This window comes from Bacillus rossius, assembly GCF_032445375.1.
Source record: "Bacillus rossius redtenbacheri isolate Brsri chromosome 4 unlocalized genomic scaffold, Brsri_v3 Brsri_v3_scf4_2, whole genome shotgun sequence".
NCBI lineage: Eukaryota > Metazoa > Arthropoda > Insecta > Phasmatodea > Bacillidae > Bacillus > Bacillus rossius.
Window position 1 is genome coordinate 25,291,077 of NW_026962011.1, and position 24,763 is coordinate 25,315,839.

Here is a 24,763-nt window from a genome sequence, read left to right on the forward strand (position 1 = left end):
TGAATTATAACATAAAGTATTCATTGCTTGTTCTATTAAGTTTTATTTTTTAATTCCAATGCGTGGTGCGATTTCCACCATATTTTAGAGATTTCTGAGACTTCCATAGATGGTAGCACCGTGGTTACACATTTCCATTAATTCGACTTCCGTTTGACTAACGTAATTACTCCTGCCAAATGCCGTATACCGAGAGCTAAGATGTTTACACATCACAATGCCCTAATACGAAGTTTTTGCAACCGTATTGTTCCGACATTATTTTTACTTTGAGTCATGCAAATTATAAGAACAATCTATTTTCATTTGGTATACTTGCACTCAGAAGTTTTAAAATCAGACATTACTTAGCAATTTGAAAAAAAAAAGTGGTACGTATGTCACCATCAATATAGGCAAGCTGTGTGTGAATATGTAATTTAATGCGTGTGATAATGTGAGTAGCTTACTTCTTTCTATGATAGGTGTTCTACATTAATAAGCTACCTGCATAAGAAAAATTACGGCCATTGAAATACTAAGAGTTAAATTGGAAACACAGATTTATCGTCAAAAAATAGAATTGAGCGTAGTTTACATCTCATTTGGACGTTTAGGGAAATATTAAATAAAAACTTTATTTATTGAAAATTTGACTGTGTCTTGTAGGCATATAAACAGACACAATAATTAATTTCAAGATAGGCTAATTGGGAATAGATAAATTATAGTATTTGACATTACACCATTATAGAATTTCCTTAGGAAAACCCGAATACAATTGGAATGAGCGTGATTCTAACGACTGTGCTGTTAATTAGTAATTTCGACACGATATATTTTAAATTTTTATTATGATTTTAAATTTTTTTGTGTGGAAATTTTATTTGCTCTACTATAGTGTGATTTTACTTTGTTAGTCTGGTGTTCTCCTCTGAGTTAAACTTTGTCTCAGTGCTCTGAAGCCCCTTTCCCATCGGCGTATCGGATATTTTGCTGGCCTAATCCCTGACTGGCAGACTGCTTACCATTTCCCCCGCCTTCAGTCACGCCTCAAGCCTGTAATATCATTTCTCTTCGTGACCCTAACTGCATAGACAAGCCTGTAGCCTGCAGGCGACCAGTTCTCAGAGACGAGCTGAGATTGGCCTTTTTCATCACGTATTAGTGTTAAGTTCGCTCCTCTGCAGCCACGACGGGACGGAGATTCCCAGCAGCGTTGCATTTTACCCTCACCCCCCCCCCCCCCTTCTCAGTTCCAAGTAAGACCAAAGACCGGTCGTAACCCCCTGGACAACAGTGACCGTCCCCAAGGTCTCTTCGCAAAATCGAGTGCGCCAAAACTGATTGCAAGCGCTACCTAGCGACCAAGTCGCGAACTTCTCCGCTAGCCTACCCTCTAGGGCGCCAGAGAGCAGCACCTGCTTTCCCTTGAGTTATATGGACGCCGTGGGCGAGTCGATTGTTTTCAACTCAGACCCCTCCGACAGAGTTCTCTACTGTCGCCCAGTGATGCCAACTTCAAAACTCCTGCCAGAGTTTTTTCCGCCCGCACTCGGGCAAGTTCGGAATCTTTCGGCGGCCCAGACCCCCCTCCACCTGTAAGAGCCGGCGCCCACTTTTAATTACGAGACGCGGTTTGCCGCGACACAGACCAGCGCGCGTTACGTTTGCAGACAGATCTCCGGCGAGCTCAGAAGACTCTGGAAGACTTCATCCGACCGCTAGCGACTATGTAATCGTCCTAGATAAGGGATGCTATCCCTCAACTAAATTCAAGTAGATTAGTCTGTCTGCATAGTCTTAGTAAGTTTTTTGTTTTGAAATTTTCCTTTTTAACTTTCTAACCATGAAGAAATCATCCGCGCCCAGCCGCGCAAATCGCGAGCTACGGACCATGGCTGACTCCGCGATGGCAGCTTGAAGGCAACTCCCCTGTTTTGGTGAGTGATAATTCGCGATATCCCCTACCTCCCCTTAGATTTTTCCGGGCATTTCTTGCCCCATGTACTGTCTGTATTCAAGTCCTAATCAGTCTTGATTTGGCTTGTTACAGTCAGGGGTTCGACCTCCCAGCGATGCACATATTCAGCTAAATTCGACATCCAGCAACTACTGGTGGACGAATTGTCCATCAGTATGTTTTTCGGCAGTCCGAGATCCACCCATTAGAAGAAGCAGCGTCCTTCCAGTCTACAGTTCGGCATTTTTAACTCCACACCTGAAGACTCGGGTGATATGGTGTCTATTTCTATTCCCCCCCCCCCTTTTTAAAGACAAACCAGCGATAAGTGACTATCCGCTTAATCCACTGATATGGTAAACTAATCAGCGACAAATTTAATGTAGTAGAACCTTGCAAGTTGTAATAATGTATAAATACAATGTACTTTGTTTTAAATAATCGCGGGCCGGCCCCTTTTCGTTTTCTTTAGTTTTTTTTAAATCTTTGAAACTTGTTAAAACCTTTTGTATGTAGAGTAATGGAAACAAGATAATTCATCAGGGCAAATAAAACAGGGAAACTATAGATCAAGTTAATCGTGTAGTTTTTATTCATTGATTTTAACGATCCACCAACTTCCTCCTTGCTTGTTACAGGAAGTTCCTAAATTTTGTTTGTTCCCCACCTCGTGTCGCCTCTGGTAAATCAATTTATTTAACTTATTTTTTTTTATCCAGCAAGTTTCCAAGGCTCCTTTTAATTAATTCAAACTAATTCAATTTTGAGGCACGAGGGGTGTTACAACTTGGTAGCAGAGCATGGTTACCTGTTTTATATGCATACCTGAATAATATAATAAAAAAAAAATAATAATTTTTTTTTGATGATAGCAATTTTGTAATAATATTGTAAACTCATCGCTGGTACACCCTGTAGTTATATTGAGTTAATATTTTAAAATTTATCTTGAGTTAAATTTCCGTGTGGACTTAGGCTAGAGCGTAGCGCGCGAAACGTCTTCAGCCAGCCAGCTGTCCTCTCCCCACCGCGCGTTACCGAACGTGCTGTTGACAAGGCCGTAGACATCCCCTCCTCCCCTGCACCCCGGGCGACCGGCGGTGTTATCATATCTCGTTCGTGTCTGAGGCTCGCGCGGACACACACACACACACACACCCCTTGTTCCCGCAAGTCCCGGAGGTCGCTTACCTCTGAGAGAGACGCCAACAGACGTACCTACTCATTCGTCTGCCGGCAGCAATAGTTAGTCTTTTTATTAGCTAATCGTGTGTTTAGAAGTTAAATATTTAAAAAAAAAAAACTTTTGTATTCTGGGCACATACTTCAGACCCGTCGGAGCAACTACGATATTATTAAGCTAAGTTAAATTAAGAGAGTCTTGTGTAGAATTTAAGGTACTGTTTCAACCATAGTTTTAAGTCTTTGTTGGTAATGTTCTTTTGACCAATCAACGTAAATTTTTGTATATGTTTTGCTGTCCTCGTAAGGCTGGACCAAGGTCCACCTACGAAAGGGACACAATGCTCACGCCGGAGTATCTCCTCCGTGACGAGCTGGAGTACGAACTCCGATTTCGAGGTTTGTCAAGCCTCGGTAACATGGCCATGCTCCGGAGAAGATTCCGAGCTGCGTGTGCCGAAGAAATTCAACCACAAGTCACTAATCTCGCTGACTTGGACTCTTTGGAGGAATTTAACTGTGTTTGTAGTAAATTTCAGGAACTCCACAGTTACACTAATTCTGTACGAGACGAGACAAATAGAAACAACATCTTACGTGCGCTAACTCGCTTGAGTCATATTGGCACGAGATTTACCAACCTCACAATAGTAGCCACCAACAAATTAAATGGGATCTACCAAAAGGAGATCGAGAAATGTAGGCAACAGATTCCTGGTCTAAATTTCCAATTGCGGAGCGAACTAGCCGCAATCGACCAAAGAATACTTGAACCCGTAGAGGCAGTGGCAGGAGGAGTAACTGACAGTCAAGTACAGGAACCCCCAAAACAAATGCACACTGGAGGCAGCCCAGTCCCTACCCCACCTCTTTTACCCTCCCCACCACCCTCACCCCCCGTGACATCACGTCGCCGGGCATTGACTTCGACATTCACACCATCTCATTTTCCATCTGCGACTGTCATGGCGACTGGTACTCACCCGAGCACCAATGTCACCTTCGCCTATCCTATGCATTCGCTCTCAGCTCATCCTGTTTACATGCCCCAACCCATATACCTACCCTCCACCTCACCCGCCATTTTCAACCCCTATCATGAATTCCGGTCAGCCTTCTCATCCCTCCATACCTCTCCGGAAGCCCTTCCCACCTCCTCGACCTGTGGAAGGTCAGTTTCGCCACTGATAGCCTTTCCTTCCACCCTGGCAGCTACGCTACCACAACCAGCCCCTGTGCACCCTGGTGGCAGGATAGAATCACAACTTCCTTACCCCAGCCCCGCCACCACATACCTGTCATTGGGCCCGCAGGTATACCAACTTCAAAACCAAACTCAACCTCCACCAGTCACACCTCAAGCCTCTAATCTAGCACCGAACCCAGTACCTGTGGTTCCTACCTTCAATCAGACAACTGGAGGTAGTTTTTACGCTAAGATACCAAATCCCGTTGAAAGACTGCTGGCTAATTTGAAGGAAACCACAGGGTTGGAGCCCAGGAGCCTAATCGACTTCCTAAAGAATTTGTTCAAAATCAAACAAAAGGCAAACCTTCCCGACAGGGAACTCCTAGAAGTTATTTTCCCCTTTACACAACCACCCTTGAGCGAGCGAGTGACGCTCGCCATTGAGCAAAATTATTCTTTTGACCAATTTCATGAGGACATTCTAAATTATTTTATTCCAGCCCGTTTGATGACCAACATCAGACTGGAGTGGTACAATAGGCTACAGCAAAGGAATGAGCCCCTACCTAACTTCATAGCAGACATCAAACTAGCTGCGCAAATTCTTCGGTTGCGAGTACCTGAGAGTGAGATAGTCTCAAACATCCTTGATGGAATTAATCCGCAGGAACGATCGAGGGCAGTTTTCCAGTCTCGACCGCAAAACTTTGCCGAGCTAGACCGCCTGTGTATCTCGAACACGAACGTGGAATACGCTGACCACCAGCGAAATCGAGAATCAAATTCCTACACCCACAACAACGCACGGGCGGAAACAGAAAACAAACAACAATTTCCCAATAAACATTTTTCGCAACAAAAGCACAAATCAGAACACGTCGCTAGGCCCCAGTACAAAGATGAGAGCATACCGGTTTGTAGGTACTGCAAAAAGTCTGGGCACTACATTGAGCAGTGTCGTGCAAGAAACTATCGGCCAAATTCTAACTATTCTCAGAATCCAAAAAACGTGTAAACCGCTGGCCAGAAAGAATTTTTTCTGAGCCAGCCACCCAAACAACCATTAGGAATTTTTCCCTTCACCAAGGCCCTAATAAAAATTACGAACAAAAACTTCAACAAAACACCGCTTCCCCACACAGGGGAAAAAACAAAAGAAGAAAACAGAAACAAAGGCGAGCTAAGAAAAACAAAGCCCACCAAGACAAGCAAACGGAAAACTGTAACACGTCTAGGCCTATGTGCAGACAATGTAATTGTCCGCGAACCACGGACAAAAGAACATGTCATAATATTCTAGCTAATATACCCACAGTTTTGCCCTACGCCAACACAATAATTGGAAAACAAGAAGTTCCAGGCCTAATAGATACTGGATCCGTGCGATCATTCGTGTCAGGCCAGCTATTCAGGAAATTACAACAAGACCGTTTGACTCAAAGGGTAGAGCCAATAAAAATAAAGTGTTTTACAGCTGCTGAACAGCCTTTGAAGGTAAATTGTATTGTTTTTGTTAAAGTAAAAATCGATTTGTTTTCTTGGTCTTTCCCATTCTTAGTAGCAGATGATTTGGCCACAGATTTAATTTTTGGTTCCGATTTTATTGCAAAAACAGGCATGATAATTGATTTGAAAGCACGAAGAGTTCACTTTAAATTTAACAACCAAGTTTTTGTTTCTTTTGTGTCACCTGACGCAAAATGTCAGAGCAAAGTAAATGCCATTCACACAGAGGCTAAAGGTGATAATAACATTTCACTAACCCATCTTAACTTTGAACAGAAACAAGAAATAGAGAAGTTATGCAGTAACTTTCCTGACGTTTTGAGTGAAAAATTAGGCCGCACCCATCTCACCCAATATGAAATTAAGCTTTTGGACAAAACCCCAGTTAGGTGTCACCCTTACCAATTATTAGGACCTAAAATGCAGATAATGCGGGATCACATACAAAATTTATTGGACAAAGATGTTATCGAACCTTCCACTTCCAGTTTCGCCTCCCCGGCATTTTTAGTACCCAAGGACCAAGGCCAAGGTCACCGCATGGTGGTCGATTTCCGCCGCGTAAATCGGCAAATTGAAGTAGAGATGACGCCATTACCAGACCTAAATTCGGCATGTCACTGGTTTAGTAAAGCCAAATTTTTCAGTGTGTTTGACCTAAATTCGGCCTATCATCAAATACCACTAACACCAGAGTCAAAACACGTCACAAGTTTCTGCGTTCCGTGGAATCTGTACCAATACAAGGTAGTACCCTTTGGCCTAGCCACAGGCGCCCAAGTGTTAACACGCCTTCTAGACCAAATTTTCGGCGACCTGAAATTCAAATTTGTTTTTAATTATCTTGATGATGTCGTCGTTTATTCAGAATCTTTTGAAGAGCATATGGCTCATTTGCAAGAAGTCCTTAAGCGACTACGTAAATCCGGCCTCACTGTTAATACAAAGAAGGTGAAATTTGCAGTGCACGAAATTTCTTTCCTCGGACACCTGATTTCAAGTCGAGGAGTAACCATTGACCCTAATCGCACACAAGCGATAAAGGATTTCCAACCCCCTAAAGATGCTAAGGGCATTTCCAGGTTTATTGGCATGGCAAATTTTTACGCCAAATTCATACCTAATTTTGCTGAGCATGCAGCACCACTGAATGCTCTAAGTAAGAAAAATTCCGTTTTCAATTGGGGTCTAGAACAGGACAAAGCTTTTAATTTTATAAAACATGCAATAGCTAGCCCTCCAGTACTTAGAATGGCTGATTTCAGTAAACCTTTTATTTTTCAAACCGATGCATCCAGTGTGGCCATTGGGGCCGTGTTGTCACAAGAATTCGATGGCTGCAGGCAACCTATAGCTTTCGCCTCCCGCACCCTAACACACCAGGAGAGGAAAGCCTCCTCGGTATACGAACTTGAGTGCCTTGCCGTAGTTTTCGGCATAGATAAGTTCCGGCCCTATTTGGAACACAAAGAATTCCTACTAGAAACCGACAACCAGGCCCTTGCTTGGCTTCTAGCACATCCGAAGCAACTAGGTAAATTAGGTCGGTGGATTGTAAAAATTGCTTCTCTCAAATTTAGCATCCAACATATTCGTGGTTCACAGAACATCGTGGCAGATACTCTTTCTCGAATGTTCGAGAATCCTTCCAACTCCGAGATTCAGGAAAACAATCCTATGGCCTGCCACGCATTGCTCACAGATTTTCCGCTAGCCTACCCTCTAGGGCGCCAGAGAGCAGCACCTGCTTTCCCTTGAGTTATATGGACGCCGTGGGCGAGTCGATTGTTTTCAACTCAGACCCCTCCGACAGAGTTCTCTACTGTCGCCCAGTGATGCCAACTTCAAAACTCCTGCCAGAGTTTTTTCCGCCCGCACTCGGGCAAGTTCGGAATCTTTCGGCGGCCCAGACCCCCCTCCACCTGTAAGAGCCGGCGCCCACTTTTAATTACGAGACGCGGTTTGCCGCGACACAGACCAGCGCGCGTTACGTTTGCAGACAGATCTCCGGCGAGCTCAGAAGACTCTGGAAGACTTCATCCGACCGCTAGCGACTATGTAATCGTCCTAGATAAGGGATGCTATCCCTCAACTAAATTCAAGTAGATTAGTCTGTCTGCATAGTCTTAGTAAGTTTTTTGTTTTGAAATTTTCCTTTTTAACTTTCTAACCATGAAGAAATCATCCGCGCCCAGCCGCGCAAATCGCGAGCTACGGACTATGGCTGACTCCGCGATGGCAGCTTGAAGGCAACTCCCCTGTTTTGGTGAGTGATAATTCGCGATATCCCCTACCTCCCCTTAGATTTTTCCGGGCATTTCTTGCCCCATGTACTGTCTGTATTCAAGTCCTAATCAGTCTTGATTTGGCTTGTTACAGTCAGGGGTTCGACCTCCCAGCGATGCACATATTCAGCTAAATTCGACATCCAGCAACTACTGGTGGACGAATTGTCCATCAGTATGTTTTTCGGCAGTCCGAGATCCACCCATTAGAAGAAGCAGCGTCCTTCCAGTCTACAGTTCGGCATTTTTAACTCCACACCTGAAGACTCGGGTGATATGGTGTCTATTTCTATTCCCCCCCCCCCTTTTTAAAGACAAACCAGCGATAAGTGACTATCCGCTTAATCCACTGATATGGTAAACTAATCAGCGACAAATTTAATGTAGTAGAACCTTGCAAGTTGTAATAATGTATAAATACAATGTGCTTTGTTTTAAATAATCGCGGGCCGGCCCCTTTTCGTTTTCTTTTGTTTTTTTTAAATCTTTGAAACTTGTTAAAACCTTTTGTATGTAGAGTAATGGAAACAAGATAATTCATCAGGGCAAATAAAACAGGGAAACTATAGATCAAGTTAATCGTGTAGTTTTTATTCATTGATTTTAACGATCCACCAACTTCTTCCTTGCTTGTTACAGGAAGTTCCTAAATTTTGTTTGTTCCCCACCTCGTGTCGCCTTTGGTAAATCAATTTATTTAACTTATTTTTTTTATCCAGCAAGTTTCCAAGGCTCCTTTTAATTAATTCAAACTAATTCAATTTTGAGGCACGAGGGGTGTTACACGACGGTTTGCCAGAATGCAAGTCCGGTTTCAAACACTGCGCTGCTTCGCACACAGTAAGAGAAGGAGATACCAATTGGATTTTTTTTATATACTACTGTTGGCTGGAGGCAAGCAGAAATTCACTGCTCTTTTGAAATTGCATCCTCCCATAAAAATTGCAATGCCGGAGTACAACAGAGAAAGGTTCTCTCGTATTGCTTTCACTCCCGAAGGACAATGGTCGTCACAACCGGCTGCTGTTGACATTTTCTCTCACACGATGTGGTCTCAGTAGATCTGGAAGTAAGGTTACAAATGACAGTACTACGAAAACTAATACTTACGTTATTTCATCCTACCATCCATCGTTAGCACACAGTTTCTCCATTACCACGACGTTTCGCCGTATCCATTCTCCTTGCAAAACCGAATATAAATCTCTGTTTTTAAAGTATGGTTGTTTAAATACGGACAAATGCATGACTAGGCTCATAAATGTATAAATTAAAGACAAAAAATATGTTCTTGAAAAGGATTACACATCTGATAAACTGATTTAATAACTATTCTGCTTAGTTTTCGATGAAACTTTTAAATAACTGAGAAATGGCATTTATCATAATGTAAACTTACATTTATCTAATCTCTTATTGCTAGTTCAGGTGAAGTGTAGTGGGTCTGGAGAAACAATGAGTGCTGATAACCAAACAGCACAGTCATCTCCATAATTATTCAATGAAAATTGTTTCGGATTTGCAGTCTAACTTCTAATTTTGTTGGTATATTTATATTATTATAAATTTAAAATTTTACATTTCTCTGAAATACATTGTCAAACCGACATATATTTGGTAAGGCATTGGCATGTGTTTCGTAGCAATTCGTAAATGACAAATGGAATATCTGATATAAGTCGATTATACAATGTTTTTGTTTAACCGAGTGAGATCTCGTAATGTGCAGCCAAAAAGGAACCATAAATTTTCGTACTGCCAACTCCAAATGCATTCCTTCCCCCCCCCCCCCTCCCTTTATTCAGCGGCACGCCTGTGTAGCGTGATGGACATGAGCAATCACGAATGTATTCATTTAGGGGTCGCCTTTTACTACTCACGCAAATATGACATACAAAAACGAGCATCCGATACCAGGCCTCACGCAAGGAGCAGATGATTAGCTGTGCCCCCGGGTTGCCCCGGACAGGGTAATCCATCACGCGAATGCCCGCCTTCCAAGGCAGGGAGTCATTCAGTTCAGGAGTGGGGGGGGGGGGGGGGAGGAGCGACCTAGAAATTAACCTTAAAGGAAACTCAACAACCTAGTTTTAATGTCACGCCATAAAAATTAAAAAAAAAAATATTGTTAGCAAGGAACCCACGCGTGTCAGACATTAAACGTCTTTATTATTATGTTATTATTAGGTATAGGGAACGTAATTCTCTTTGGCTGAGGTCGCAGATAAAAAAAATTATCGTATGTAAGTATGCGAGCGCTAAATTATGCTATTGCGCAAGTATGCAAGTGTGCATGCCTTGTGCAAGTGTACAAGCATGCGAGTATGCTGCGTCATTTCTACCTCTCCCATCCAATCTGCTCTTCTACAGATTCCCCCTCCACGTACATAACTATTCCCCTCATGCGATCGGAATTTTTGTAACGGTCGAAAATTGCAGTCCCCTGTGCAAAGAAGTTTCATTTAAAAAAAAAAAAAAACAAGGATTTTGAAATGTCCTTTTATCATTTATCCTCCCAAGTCCCAAGATATATATATATATATATATATATATATATATATATATATAATATATATATATATATATATATATATATATATAATATATATATATATATATTATAATATGTAAAGTTGTAACGATTAATTTTTCTGTGATTTTCAAATTATTCAATTAATTCTTGTAAGTATAATTTTCGTGCTCATAATTCTTATTGCTAAAAACAATATTTGTCTGTCTGTTTGCAGTTTTTTAAAACTCTCTAGTGCTTTCACTGACGACTTACGCGAAATCGTAACAGGTCTACCACACATTCTTATGTAATACAACTTTACAAACGCATCGATTAAAAGCTCATTTTTTACCAATTAATAAACCTAAGGTGTACAGTAAAATGCGTCACTGCGTTAGAGCACGTTGGAAGTAAATATAAATCTACATAATCAACAACAGGTAGAAAAGTTTTAGGAACAAATCTATTTGCTGTTGCACAAAATATAATTATTCATTGGTGATGCAACAGACGCACAGTCCTTTAAGTACCATCTTTAAAAATTATGGCTCATTCATCTTCCGCTGATACCTTTAAGCCCATATTGTTTGATTTAATTTTTATTTAATTTCATGTTTAAATTTAATATATAAACTGGACTAAACTGTTTTAGAACTTTCTACGTCTCTATATCATATAGTACTCAATGTATTCTGTTTCGTCCAGTGTATCGTCATTTGGTCTAACCCTGCCAGGCACTATTGCACAGACTATAAACTTATTTATAAGTTATTTTATGTTCCTATTTTGATTGTATTTTTGAAACAACATTTCTTCACACTTTTATGTTATTGTTGACGTTGTGTTTACGTAACAAAGTTATAGAGTTGCTGTGGCAATCTGAACTACAGGCCAATCAAGGGCCAGCTTTTGGTTTTAGGACCTTTTTGAATTAACGGAACAAAATTAATTTTTTTTTTTCAAAATATGAAAAGACCGGCCTTATGCATATATCCAGTGTTTTAACTAAGATTTAGGCACATTCGAACATATAAGGGTATTTTTCTTATTGTAATTGTTGTTAATTATAGTGTATAGGGTGAATTTATAATGAATTCCGTTAAATAGGAGTGAAATATATTCAAGTAACTGATCAAATTTTTCCTACACGTACACACGCGTTTTGGAACCATCCTGAATCAATTATTTTCATGCAAATTACGTTGATATTTTCTACTTAAATTTATGTTAGTTTTATTACGTGTAATTTGACATTACGAACATTAGAATTGGTTAACAATACTTTCTGAGAGACGTTTTACAAACAGCTAAAATTTACAACGCAAATGTTTTATTTTATACTATTTCGGCATAGCAGTGGTCCTTTTTTTTAAAGACCTTGTATTCTCCCACTGAGTATGTTAGCCGAGTAACGAATATAATTTAAAATTTAGCGTGTCTTACAAGACGCTATAATCGTGTTTGTGTTGAGAGTGTTGCACCGGGAAAACTGATAACCGCAAAGACTCTTGTGCATTTTATCTTGTAGGTCCACAGTACATCCTGCGTTTACTGAACACAGAGTAGCCAAGGTCACAAGTCAGACTAGTATAAAGGTAATTGTGTAATTAAAGTATTTAAACAGTTTACAGTACGTAAATATTGTTATCATTTGTCAGAATTTTGTTTATTTGCCAGTATATATAATTAAAGTTATATGTGGTCAGAGTCTTCCCTATGTCATATATACACCAACACTGACACTTGATAGAGGTCATGTATTGTTGTTTTTGAATAAATATATTATTTTTTGGGGTAGAGAAATCAGGTCTACTCTCTTAGAAATTCTCTCTGTCCACTGTTGTTAAATACAGTTGTATCTAGAGTAGCAGAACAGAGCATAATTCTCTGGCGCTCAACGTTGCGGCCATAAGTAACAGGGAGTTATTGTTTGTGATTGTTGGTATGTTTGCTTATATAGTCATTTCTTGTTTCTTTTGTGTATCGCGTCATTATTTAAAACCATGCCCACCTACGCCCTGAGGAAACGCACAGAAGGTGCATTGGACGACACGATTTAGACAGGAACAATCAGTTCGGACGGTGACACGATAACTGCCGAGACTGAAATGGGTTCGCCAGAACGAACAAATGGAGACAGACTTCTAGCTTTGCCTACATCAGAACATGAAGTGTTAGCGCGGCCATTTTCTCCTGTTCTCTCTGAAACACTCCACCACTCAACTATACACACCTGTCAGCACCAAGTGATAAAAGTGCAGCACACCCTGTGCCCTGGTTGAGCATGACTACCCAGCAACATACAGCATCACGAATCCACAGGAGGCAAACGCCCATGTAAACGTGCCCCCGGCGCCCATCACAATAACCTGGAATGCATCAGACAATTTTTTGCCTAAAATTCAGTAGAACCTAGCAGACCTGCGAGCTGACATGGCTCATGGCAAGGCAGACCTACAGGCATATGTGATTCAGGTCCTATGCTTAAATTGTCTCCTTTACTCATCATCTGAGCTAAAGGAGACAACTCCCACACCCTTGGCTCGGGTTTACCGTCTCTTAAGAACAAATCATAAGTAGTATATACAGGGGTGCCCACAAGGGGGGGGTAACGACGCAGACTGCGTCATTAAAATTTCAGGGGGGGGGGTGGTTAAAAGACGAGAAAAATATATATATCATTTACATAATTATAGCTTCTAATGTGAAAATACGTTTCTGGTGCTTCGATAATTGAAAGGGATCTTGTAAATCAAATTGGCAACCCCGCACTTTCCTCAACAAAAGCAGTTTGGCATCTGTCGGTTCAGGATGGAAATATTACCTGATATGACCAAAATTATTATTAGAAAATCAGTTTTAATTAATGCAAAATGTGATAAAATATAATACTAAAAAAGTATAATATTATAAAATAATTGAGTAAATCATTGAGAAAATGGCATAAAAAATTTCGGGGGGGGGGGGGGGGGCAACATTAGGTTTGGGGGGGTGAGTCATAGTGTTTGGGGGGGGGGGGGCACATTTGGTATATAAATCTATGTTCTTGGTGTGGTGGTGGCGGCGGTGTCTTTTGCCTTGGAACCTACATCTCTTGGAGCTGTTGGAGCACTTAGGGCAGTTGAAGCACTTGGAGCAATTGGAGCAGTTGGAGCTGTTGGAGCAATTGGAGAAATTGTAGTATTGGAGCTCTTAAAGCAATTGGAACTTTGGAGCTCTTGGAGCATTTGAGCACTTGGAGCTGTTGGAGCAATTGCAGCATTGTAACATAGACTATTTGGAGCCAATGACTGTTGTAGGCCATGACATTTGAAGCCAAAGACTGTTCGAGCCAATGAATTTAGGAGCCAAAGACTATTGGAGCCAATTAGTTTAGGAGCTAAAGACTATTGGAGTTAATTACTTTTGGAGCCAAAGACAGTTGGAGGCAAAGACATTCCTACCGCTTTTTGCGACCGATCGTATACTACTGTTGATTTTGGATCAGGTCGATTGGCCTCGTGGTTCAGAGTCATCTGATCTATAGCCTGACATTGTGCATGGCCTGGCCTCATGGTCCGAAGACACTTGGCCTATAAGCCTAACATTAAACAAGACCTGGTTGGTTGGTATTCCAAATATCGAAAAATTATACTTCCATGGTAGGCATAGCGAAAGCATATTTATTTCGTCGAACAGGTATCTTGTTTACAGTCCTTTTCCTAGAGAAAATGGTTAATAAACTTTACCAAAGGTAATATAAAACTGAATTAAAAATTTATTTTATGTTTTAGTTAGGTAATCTTATCACTGATTGTGAATCGACCCAAGGACGGGAATCGATCGAGTCAATCATTATTTTAATGATCAATTTTTTTAAAGATTTTTGTAATTTTTCGCAAATTTCCAAGATGGCGGTCAAGACGGACGACAAATGGTGGGCGCTCTGGCAATAAATAATTACTGCCCTTTATCAGGTGAAAATTAAACTAATGTGGTGGCAGCACCTACTAGCAGAAGAAATCAAGATGGCAGCATCCAGCAGACGAAAACAATTAGGCGGCCTCTAGCAGATCAAAACCACATGGCTTACGTGATATCATACTGACCAGCGATATATAGCCTATACCTTGGCATTAGTGGTGGGAGGTCAGTCTGTTGGTGGCTTCTGTGGAAGAAGGATGTATCGTAATTTTTACTTTGTCCTCACCAGGTTGGAACTGAAGTCTTCATGACATAAGTGCGTTTTTAAATTACAATATTATTAAAATTATATTTATTATTTTTTTTTATAAAATTGAAAATTTTTCCCGAAATTTTGGGATATTAATTACGGATTTCCAATATGGTGGCCGTGACGTCATAATCCAAGATGGTGGAATGTTTTTAGTTAAATGTTTTTCAATATTTTATAAATTTTAAAATATTTCCTGATTTTCCTGCATAACAATACGTATTTTGAAGATGGCGGTCGTAACGAAAAGTACAACGTTCCAGAATTCAAAATCTCGTGTGTGACGTAAACAAGGATAATTTTTTCTAATTTTAATTAAATTGTAATCAAAAATGTTTAAAAATTGTATTAATCAATTACATGTTTACTTGCGCCGGGTATCCAACCGACGACCGAAATTGATTAAGTTATTAAAATTTTGAAGTAAGAAATTTTTTATATATTTTTTTGAAAATTTTCAGAATATTTTTGTCGTAAATTAAAGATTTAATATTTACGGTCGGTCAAGGTCAAGGTCAAAGCTATCCACCAGAGGCTTATTGAAGGCTTGCCAAGCGGATTTTAAGTCTCAATGGGGAATTTGGGTTCTTTCAAAGGCAAACGTCTTCTGAGGCATTCCGACTTTCGAATTTTTGAATTTTGAGGAATAAAACGGGAATTTTTTTTTCCACTAAAAACGGGAATTTTTTCCTTGAAATAGGGATATTTCTAGGAATTTTGAGAAATTTTGAGTTCAAGATCGCCACCGTGACGTCATCAGAGATGTAGGTTCCAAGGCAGCAGACACCACCGCCACCACCACCATACCCAGAACCCAGTCCCCGGAAATTATTTTATATTGTACAACAGAAAATTTAATTAAAATGTAAAAAATTTACGGCTATAAACTCTCTCCGTAGTGGGCATTTAAAAATACGTAACATTTTTACTATTAAGTTTGAAAGAAGGATTTTTAAGTAGCATTTCAAAAAAATATTTATGGAAATTTTTAAAAATTTTATCTTTTTACTGATATCTTCCTCAACAAATTCCAAACTCAATCACAACAGTTCTTTCTTGAGTCATTGCTAAAAATATACTTAGCCTATTACAAAAAACTTACTAAAACCTTTATAAACAAATTACAATAAAACAATACTCCAACAAGCTAGTTTACCATATTCCTTAACGCGACCTCAATTTAAATTCCAGACGTAATTACATATAATAAGTTCACCGCCAATAAATACAATAAGTATACAGATTAATATTTTATAGTTAAAATAGCCATTTACTAAATAAAACGGGAGCCCACAAATTTATTTATGCAAGACGTCTTGCGCAAACTACGCCTTCACATTCTTGTGAAATATTAGCTACAATAAAAATTACAGTATCCCCAATTAGTCCACGCTGTGGGGAAAAGTCTCTAGTGTAATGCGCTCTGTGAATTTAATGGAGGCGCCTCGCTGTTTGCTTCGCAACTCGGCCGTTGGTAGCCGATGCAAACAAGTCTCTCGTAGCCGTACTTTCAACCGTTTATAATCAGTCAATAAACTCCTAATGTGCGTGTATAACTCCGCTAACTGCAGCCTTTTTTTTTTTACCACTAACCATTGCACGCATATTCGGTCACTGTCAAATACGTGGTTCGTCCGTTAATTCCACATCATTAATTCGGGGATCCCGAAATTCTTTTTAAAAAAAAGAAAAGAATATCAATGTCGGTGGCCACTTACTTGTTTCTGTCATCTCCGCCTCTTACCTTAGCAGCAGCACAACTCGGTGCCGCCTACGTACTCCATCGTAAGCCCGATTCACGCAAGAGCGGAAGACGTACTCGTCACCGCCGGATGATTTAACGCCATCGTATCACTTCCAACGTTAGCTGGTTACTCGCAGTACATATCCCGTCGTATCCACGTAGCGCTGACGTAATGAAGGTTTCATCATGCCAGCAACCTTTTCCCGACCCGGCTCTCGAAACGTGTCTGAAAGACACGGAGCTGCGGAATGCGACATATCCATTCAGCGACCCGACCGCGACTGCTGTCCAGTCCACACCCCTGACGTCACGCCATCTAGGGAGACCTAAGATTCACATAAAGTTCTGCCATTCCCGATTACACCCGAACAATTCACCTTCGGCCAACTTCGGGATTTGTTCTATTTTTGCGCAGGAAAAATGAATTCAAATATCAAAAGTGGTCGGTTAGGTTAGCTACATTAAAACACTTTAAAACACTATGGACGGTTAGTTAGGTTAGTATAGCTACATTAAAATAAACAGAGAAATATAAATATATATAAATAAACCCGAGGTTGGCCGAAGGTGAATTGTTCGGGTGTAAACGGTAATGGCAGAACTTTATGTGCATCTTAGACTTCCCCGCCATCTAGCGCCTAGCGTCGCACTTCACTTCTGCCTCCCACTTTCCTTGTAGAGGTAAATCACTTTAAGTTTCTTTAAAATACGTCCAGTCAATTTACCGAAAGGAAAATGCTAAAAATAACTTCATAAATACCACAACAGTCGTTTTAGAATAATTAAGTTTTAAACTTGTATCAGGTATCACAACGTTCTCAAAGCTTCTGTGATAGTCGTGGCCTTCGGTCAGAGGCTAAAAGCCAACAGGAAAACTAAAGAGTAAATAAACCATGAAAACATAAAAATTTAAACATACAGCTTAAAACATCAGAGGCCATTTGCAAACAAATTAAAAAAAAAGAGTGGCATAACAAAAACAATTCCATATTAAAATGTCCTAGGGCAGTAAAAGTGGCGCACACGCCACAAAGTGTAAAAGCTGTACCTATTCATAAAATATTAAGTTGCCAACTTTTTACAGCTAAATTTCAATCAGGCTTATTTTTTTTTAGTATAATCGAATTTATAACAGTAGTACAATATTTTGAAATAATGAAGTTACAGAAAGTGCATTGTCCAAAAAGCGCACACCAATTTTAAAAAGAAACACAGTTATCAGTAAATATAATAATCTTTTTGTGTGCGGAATGCCTTAGTAACTTTCGTTTTAAAAGATCACCTTCCACACGTTCCTATGAATAAATTGGCGTAAATCTAATCTAATGAAACGCACAGATGAGCAGTACTTTAATAAAATGCCGTATTGAAAATCAGGTCCAAGGACGGGGTATAGTACGACTGATTCGCGTCTATAAATTTAGATGAAAACTCAATTTGCGTATATTTATAACGTTGGGCATTATTTTGAAGAATTCGTCGTTAAATTTCGGGTCCGAGTTTCGTACTATAAGTGTATTTGCAAAATGGGAACAAATGAATTCGCTCGTTTCCGAGTAAGAGGTTACACATCATTGGCGAGTACTGACTCACTTGCGTTACCTTTTTTAATAAATCTAGACTCATATACCACACAATATTTTTTGACGTGACAACGTCTAATAAACGATGAACGCCAGCTACACGCACGAAAAAGGATTACTCATTGTCCCGTTACGCTCATTGTACGCTTGCGCCGCATCTATCTCTCTGCCACTCGATTGGAACAACCATCGATTTAATTTTTTCGAGGCACATTAAACTGTTTGAAACACTCACATTCGTTTCCTACTTTTCCTATCATCGTCCTATCCTTAACAGAATAACACACATTGGAAGAAGTTAAATAGCAAACATGAATAAAAGTTATAGTTAAAATAATCTCTTCGTTGAAGTAATAAACATATTTGAATTAATGAGTGCAAATAAAAGTAAATTTATCAATTAAATTGTAGATTTCATTTCACTCCTTCTTTTTATCCATACAAAATAGTGATAATTCAATATAAATGATTCAATTTTATTCATAAAAGTATGCAATCATTTCATCAATGTTTTGTTATGACGTTGTCACGTTAAACTATCGTCCGTAAACCGACTTTACAGACAACCAATTTTTTACATAGCTTCGTGTCCAGCGAAGCACCGAAGTGCAGCCTTAGAAGCGCAGTTGGGTGCACGCCAGCAATCTGTGCGAGGAGATTGTGGGTTCGAGTCCAGGGTATGGCTTGGATGTGAATTTGCATGCGTCCTTATTAGTAGCAACACTGTCATACGAGTCAATAAATAGTTAAATGTTATTTCCAAGTCAACTGTGTCAACCCGGGCTCTTCAGTAACAAACAAGCTAAATATAAAAATATGGGTATGTGTACTTGCCTAACATGCGTGAGATGTTATACTTACATAGCGTGATAAAATTCTAACTTTAATTTTGCATGCAAATAATTAATAGAAATAAAAAAGATAAGGACTGGAGCGATAGAACAAAACGGTTGATAAAGTATAAATACAATAAAATTAAAATATTTAAATACATACTCGGCATTCATTCTTATAATAAATTCATATTAATATTATAATTTAAAAATTAATACTTAAATTAATAATGATATCAATATATTTGCGTATTGTTTATTAAGTAATTTAGTTATAAAATACTAATGTCATATTTTATAATTTATAATGTAAATAAATTATACATACGGGAAAATAAACTCACTTATATCAATAAACGTGAAAACACACTTGTAAAAGTTCATAATAAACACAATTTATAACACTAATATTCACAATAAAAATGTTTTTAATGACATGGACCAGTATTCAATAATAATCATTAAAGTGTAAGATTTAATAGCACATAGATAATTTTATTTATACTTAGTTTTTATATTGTATGTGGCTTCTTTTTCATTCTCTGAAAATTTCGTTGCATGGTGCGCGCCCATCATTAAAATTCACTCTAGTAATTTTTTTCATAACGCTCCTAAATAAGTACAACTTCAAAAAAGCAAGACTTTTGAAGTCATGTTTCGGAGGAAGCGAGTTCGAATCTTTGTCTGGCTGTCTTTATTTCTGTTTTGTACGGTTTTCAAAAAAAAAAAAAAAAGCCCACGAAAATGTTGAGATTGTTGCTCATTAAAAACCAAGACCGATTCATGACCTAATTACGTCGGATGTTACAATTATTTTTAAGGACCTCACACAACACACACAGACACACACACAACTACACATAACTTGTTTATGTTAACATCTTGTTTAATTTTTTTTTAAATTTGACTCAATGTAATGAGTGACACATCATCATCACTAGGATTCAAATATAGGAGGTGTCTATTTTTTTTTTTCTTCCGGGGAATAAACTGCCGCTGTATTCGGCCGTCAGCGAGTCCGCCGTTTAGTCCGTGAAGCCGTTGGTTCGAACGAGCGGCTATCCCCTAGATTGAATTCACTAATTCATCACTGCGGGACATAAAAAAAACGTGATGGCCTGCCCCCCCCCCCCCCCCCCCCCCGATCATCCAACCACGTTCGCCCGGAAATTAACGAGCGCGCGCGTGAGGGAACGCGCGGAGGATAATGAACGGAAACAGAAGTCAGGCGAATTATTCAGGAGGACATTGGGCGGAAGAGAATGATCGCGGTCCGACCACGTGGGCAGAAACACAAAAGCGTCTTGGAGGGGGGGGGGATACGAAAAGTTGGCGGAGGAGCAGAAATTAGGTCGCCCAAGACTGCCAAGATTGATGACGTAAGGGAGATTACGGAATTACGCGTATTGTAGGAGACTCGTGGTTCGGAGGTTTGGCAAACGAAAGGAGATCAGAGCGGAAAGAATTTTCGCTCAAGACAAACTACAGTTTTTTTGGAAGTGATGAGATTTTAACGAATAATGAAGTTCTTGAAACTTGAAGTAAACAATATGAAGCACCGAACTCATTATAGTTCATACTATGCCACTTAGTAAATTAACTTCCTCTTGAAAGCTTTAACCGTAATACCTCTTTTAGTAATTAGTCAGTTAAAAAAAAGGATGACTAATCCTCTAGTTGAATATCGAAAACTTTTAAAACTAAGATTTAATTTTTTATAAAGTTGATGTTTAAAATTTGTTCCCCTAATTAAGTGTTTAACTGCTACAATAAGTTAGAGAGTACCAAATAGTAATCGTCACGGCATTACCGATACAAAAAGTAACGAGAACTTCAACTTCAAGACTTCTGTTGGTTTTCTCCTTACACTGGACAAGACTGCTGTTAGTTTTTTCTGTGTGCTCCTGGTTATTTCTGAGAAAACGATCGAAATATTTATGTTATTTTTCCGAGATGATGCATGCAATGATGTTCAGAGTTTCGTTTGACGAATTCCTATTACAAAATTGCACTTACAATATTTTATGTCATGCGAAATTTAAAAAAAATTGAATTTTTTACGAATTTCAAGGTCAATAATTACATAGTTTCAAGATGGCCAACAAGATGGCTGGTGCCACGGTAATGAATACTACTGCACTCAAGCGGCTAAAAATCAAACTAATATCGTAGAAGTGCACTCAAGCAGACAACATTGTGTACTATGTGACACTAGCGCTCCTTGTATCGATTTCTGAAAACATGATGGCGGCAGCACCCTATAGCAGACGATGTGTGTTAACTATCGTTTTTGATGGCAAGTATTGAAAATAAAAATGGCAGCAATGCCCTCTAGCAAAATATGCTATTTTCATTCTAATTAAAAAATATAAGTCCAAATATGTGGTTTTATATACACCTTATTTAATTCTCAGCCAGGTAAATGTATTGATGGCTGTGCGGTCAATTACGAACTTTTTCCAACCCAGAGTTCCGAGCTGTCATGGTTCGAATCACCCCGGTTTCAATGTATTTGGTATAAAAAATTAAATTTATGAAATATTTTGATAAGGATTACAATAACATTGGTAGGTAATGTAACATCGACTTTACGTGCATGACGCAGAGAAATGCGGGCGTTCTCTAGAAACAAGCAGCAGAAACAAATATGTCAGCATCCAAGATGGTGGCCTCCAGCAGACGACCAGATGGCGGACATGATGTCAGAATAAAAAAAAAGTAACTGTGATATCAGACCCAATACATATGGCGGAAATGAAATCGGAAACTTAATTTGGTGACCGTAAGGGAAATTTTAACATTTGGGGAGTGGGTCGCTCGATTTAAAAATGGCTGAATTCAAGATGGTGACTGAGGTCAAAAGGTGAGCTCAAAGGTCAAGTTCAAAGGCAGTTCATGGTAAAAAGTCAAGGTCAAGATCATACAATATGGCGGCTATGACGTCATAATCAAATATGGCGGAATTCGGCACCTGGGCACCTCAACCAGGAACCAGCCACAGGACCGGCATCCCTACACTACTAACTGTAAGACTTGTTAAATGTTTCTTTAAAAAAATGAGAATATTCTTTTGGACTCATGTTTAAAAAAGTGGACTCAGTGTCCGTAAAATTAAAAAAGATATTTTGCAAATTTACGAATACACCTGGGTAATATGCAATCGACGTTCTTCGTAAATTAAAAAAAAAATTAAATAATGTAGAATTGTTGCAGCTGCTCCTTAGACACATGAACGAGTACACTCCACTTGCCCTAAAGTCATTCGACCTAAAATGAATTTCGGCTGAATGCCTGTTAGGTCGAATGACTAGTAGGGCAAATGACTTTTAGGCGAATTGACTTTTAGGCGAATTGACTTTTAGGTGAATTGACTTTTAGGCGAATTGACTTTTAGGGCAAGTGACTTTTAGGCGAATTGACTTTTAGGCCAAGTGACTTTTAGGCCAAGTGACTTTTAGGCCAAGTGACTTTTAGGCCAAGTGACTTTTAGGCCAAGTGACTTTTAGGCCAAGTGACTTTTAGGCCAAGTGACTTTTAGGCCAAGTGAATTTTAGGCCAAGTGACTTTTAGGTCAAGTGACGTTTAAGAGATATGAATTTGAGGTGAAATGACGCGCACCCACATGAACACCTCCGTGGCCTCGGCCGTCTCTGTCCGCAGGCTGCCTGCCCAACGAGTTCCGCTGCAGCAACTCGTGCGTGGACCTGGTGCGGCGCTGCGACCTGCAGCCGGACTGCCCCGACGGCTCCGACGAGCTCGGATGCGGTGAGTCCCCCCCTCTCCCTCCCTCTCACCCCTCCTCTCACCAGTCCTCTGGGCCCTGGTGCTTGTTCTCTCCCAGTACCGCGGACGGTCGCGGCGTCACTAGCACAGCCGTGCTTGATTTAACACGACTTCCTGGGACATGCGCCCGTCGCAGTTTTGCGCTGATTGCCAAGAGAGAGAAAAAAAAAATTCGTAATTTCAAAATAAGAAACAATAAAAAAAAAGTCAACTCGATCCTCCATTCCATTTTTTGATCCGTCAACAAATATTTCTGTCAAATGTTCACTCAGTGTAATATAATTGGTGTAAAACGTCCTGCAAGAGATAATATTTACGAAGAATTTGCACGTTTTTAAGCTTCACCCAATATATTACATTAAGTGAAGATATGTTCAAAATGTTTGTGATCGACAGCAAATGAAATAGAGGTACCTAGCGAGTTAATTTTTTTTAGAATTAGCCCTCAAATAATAAATTATGAAAACTTAAACCCACAGGAAACAAGCCTGAATCAGGTGATGTCAGATAGGCCCAACACATCACAACGACGACCGCGCAGCAAGCGAACACATTTAAAACTTAAACGTCAGACAGCACAAAAATTCCGTGGAAGAAATTTAGTCATGAAAAAAAAAATAGATCACATAAACACAGAGGACTAACCTCTACGAGACAGTTTCAATAATAACAGTAAATTAAGGTAGACAAATCTGGACAATGCCGCAAATATGCGATAAATATAAACAAATATGTCGTCATTGTGTTCATAATATTTTTTTTTATCTTCTTGGGAAAAAATCTGATTATAAAAATCATTCGTGAAGGAATTTAGAGAAAATCCAACGATAATTATTTTATACACCTCGTACCAAAAAAGTATTCTTATATGTATATATTTTGAATACATGTGCATAATTATATGCCCTATGAGCCATTTTGTAAATGTAAATGGACATTCTACTGCATGATACAAGAAAACCAGTTTTCTTTTGCTTGTTAACGATAAAATTTTGAATGGATTAAGATAAATAACATTTAAAATTTAGTTGTGACGTTCGTTATTGTGGCAGGTGTCGTAATTTATCTCTAGAAATTGATTTTAATGAGAATTTCTTAAGTAAATGTGTTTTTAATTGGATGAAAAGGACTCTATGTTTTAAGCCAAGTAAATTTCCAACAATTCAATACATTTATGAAACTCGTTTCAGTAGTAAATACGTAATTAAGTAAGAAATATAAAAATTGAAACGTTTACGTAAGATATAGCAGAATGTGCTACTATAACTCATCCAGATACTTACTTACTGTTCGATTATCTTTAGAATTATGATTTTTTTTTAAAGAAACCACTGCTTATCCCCATTTCACCATCTCCGCGGTTGAATTTCGAAAGAAAAAAAAATTGAAGAAGACTCTGTGCATGCAATTCTTGATATGAATATTGTTGTATAGAACCAAAGTGTTGTATAAAACAATATTATTGTATAAAACAGAAAACGGCTAAGAGGATTTATATATTTCGTGAGTTCAATTGATCATTATTCATTGAATATAATTTAACACAGCATGAACTTCAGAAAGTTGTAAGAAACAATTGGTAGTTGTTGCGTTTTTTTTCCTGCCCATCATTTGAACTCCCGAATTATTGGATACATAATTTCCTGATATAAACTTTTCACCTATTTCGCAGTTAAATTTTGAGAAAATGGATAAGACAAACGGCGTAATATTTTTGAGTATCTTAACTTCCATTTAAGTATATTCGGTGATACAAAATTCCCTTTATAGATTCAAACAAACCAGAAGCAAACGCAATTAGGGGGGAGGGAGATATACACACAAACCCCACACCCTTGAAATCCTAAAAAAAAAAAAAAAATCTAATATTCTCACGAAAAAATGGAAAGAAACAGCGGACACATTGGTTCAACCCTCTCTCTTTCTCCGGTAAAAGAAATTGTGAGTACGCTACTAAAACCAACCCAGGTTTCAATCTCTTCAGAATGAAT

The 24,763-nt window shown here is 39.0% G+C and overlaps 1 protein-coding gene across 1 annotated transcript in view; it reads left to right on the forward strand.

The window, feature by feature from the left end:
* The first annotated feature begins 21,083 nt into the window (after positions 1 to 21,083).
* Positions 21,084 to 24,763, forward strand: part of LOC134541804 (G-protein coupled receptor GRL101-like) — a 192,567-nt gene continuing 188,887 nt past the window's right edge. Inside the window, exons 1-2 of the mRNA XM_063385496.1 lie at positions 21,084 to 21,102; positions 22,650 to 22,754. Coding sequence (XP_063241566.1) covers positions 21,084 to 21,102; positions 22,650 to 22,754 — 124 coding nt within the window. The remainder of the gene's footprint in view (positions 21,103 to 22,649; positions 22,755 to 24,763) is intronic.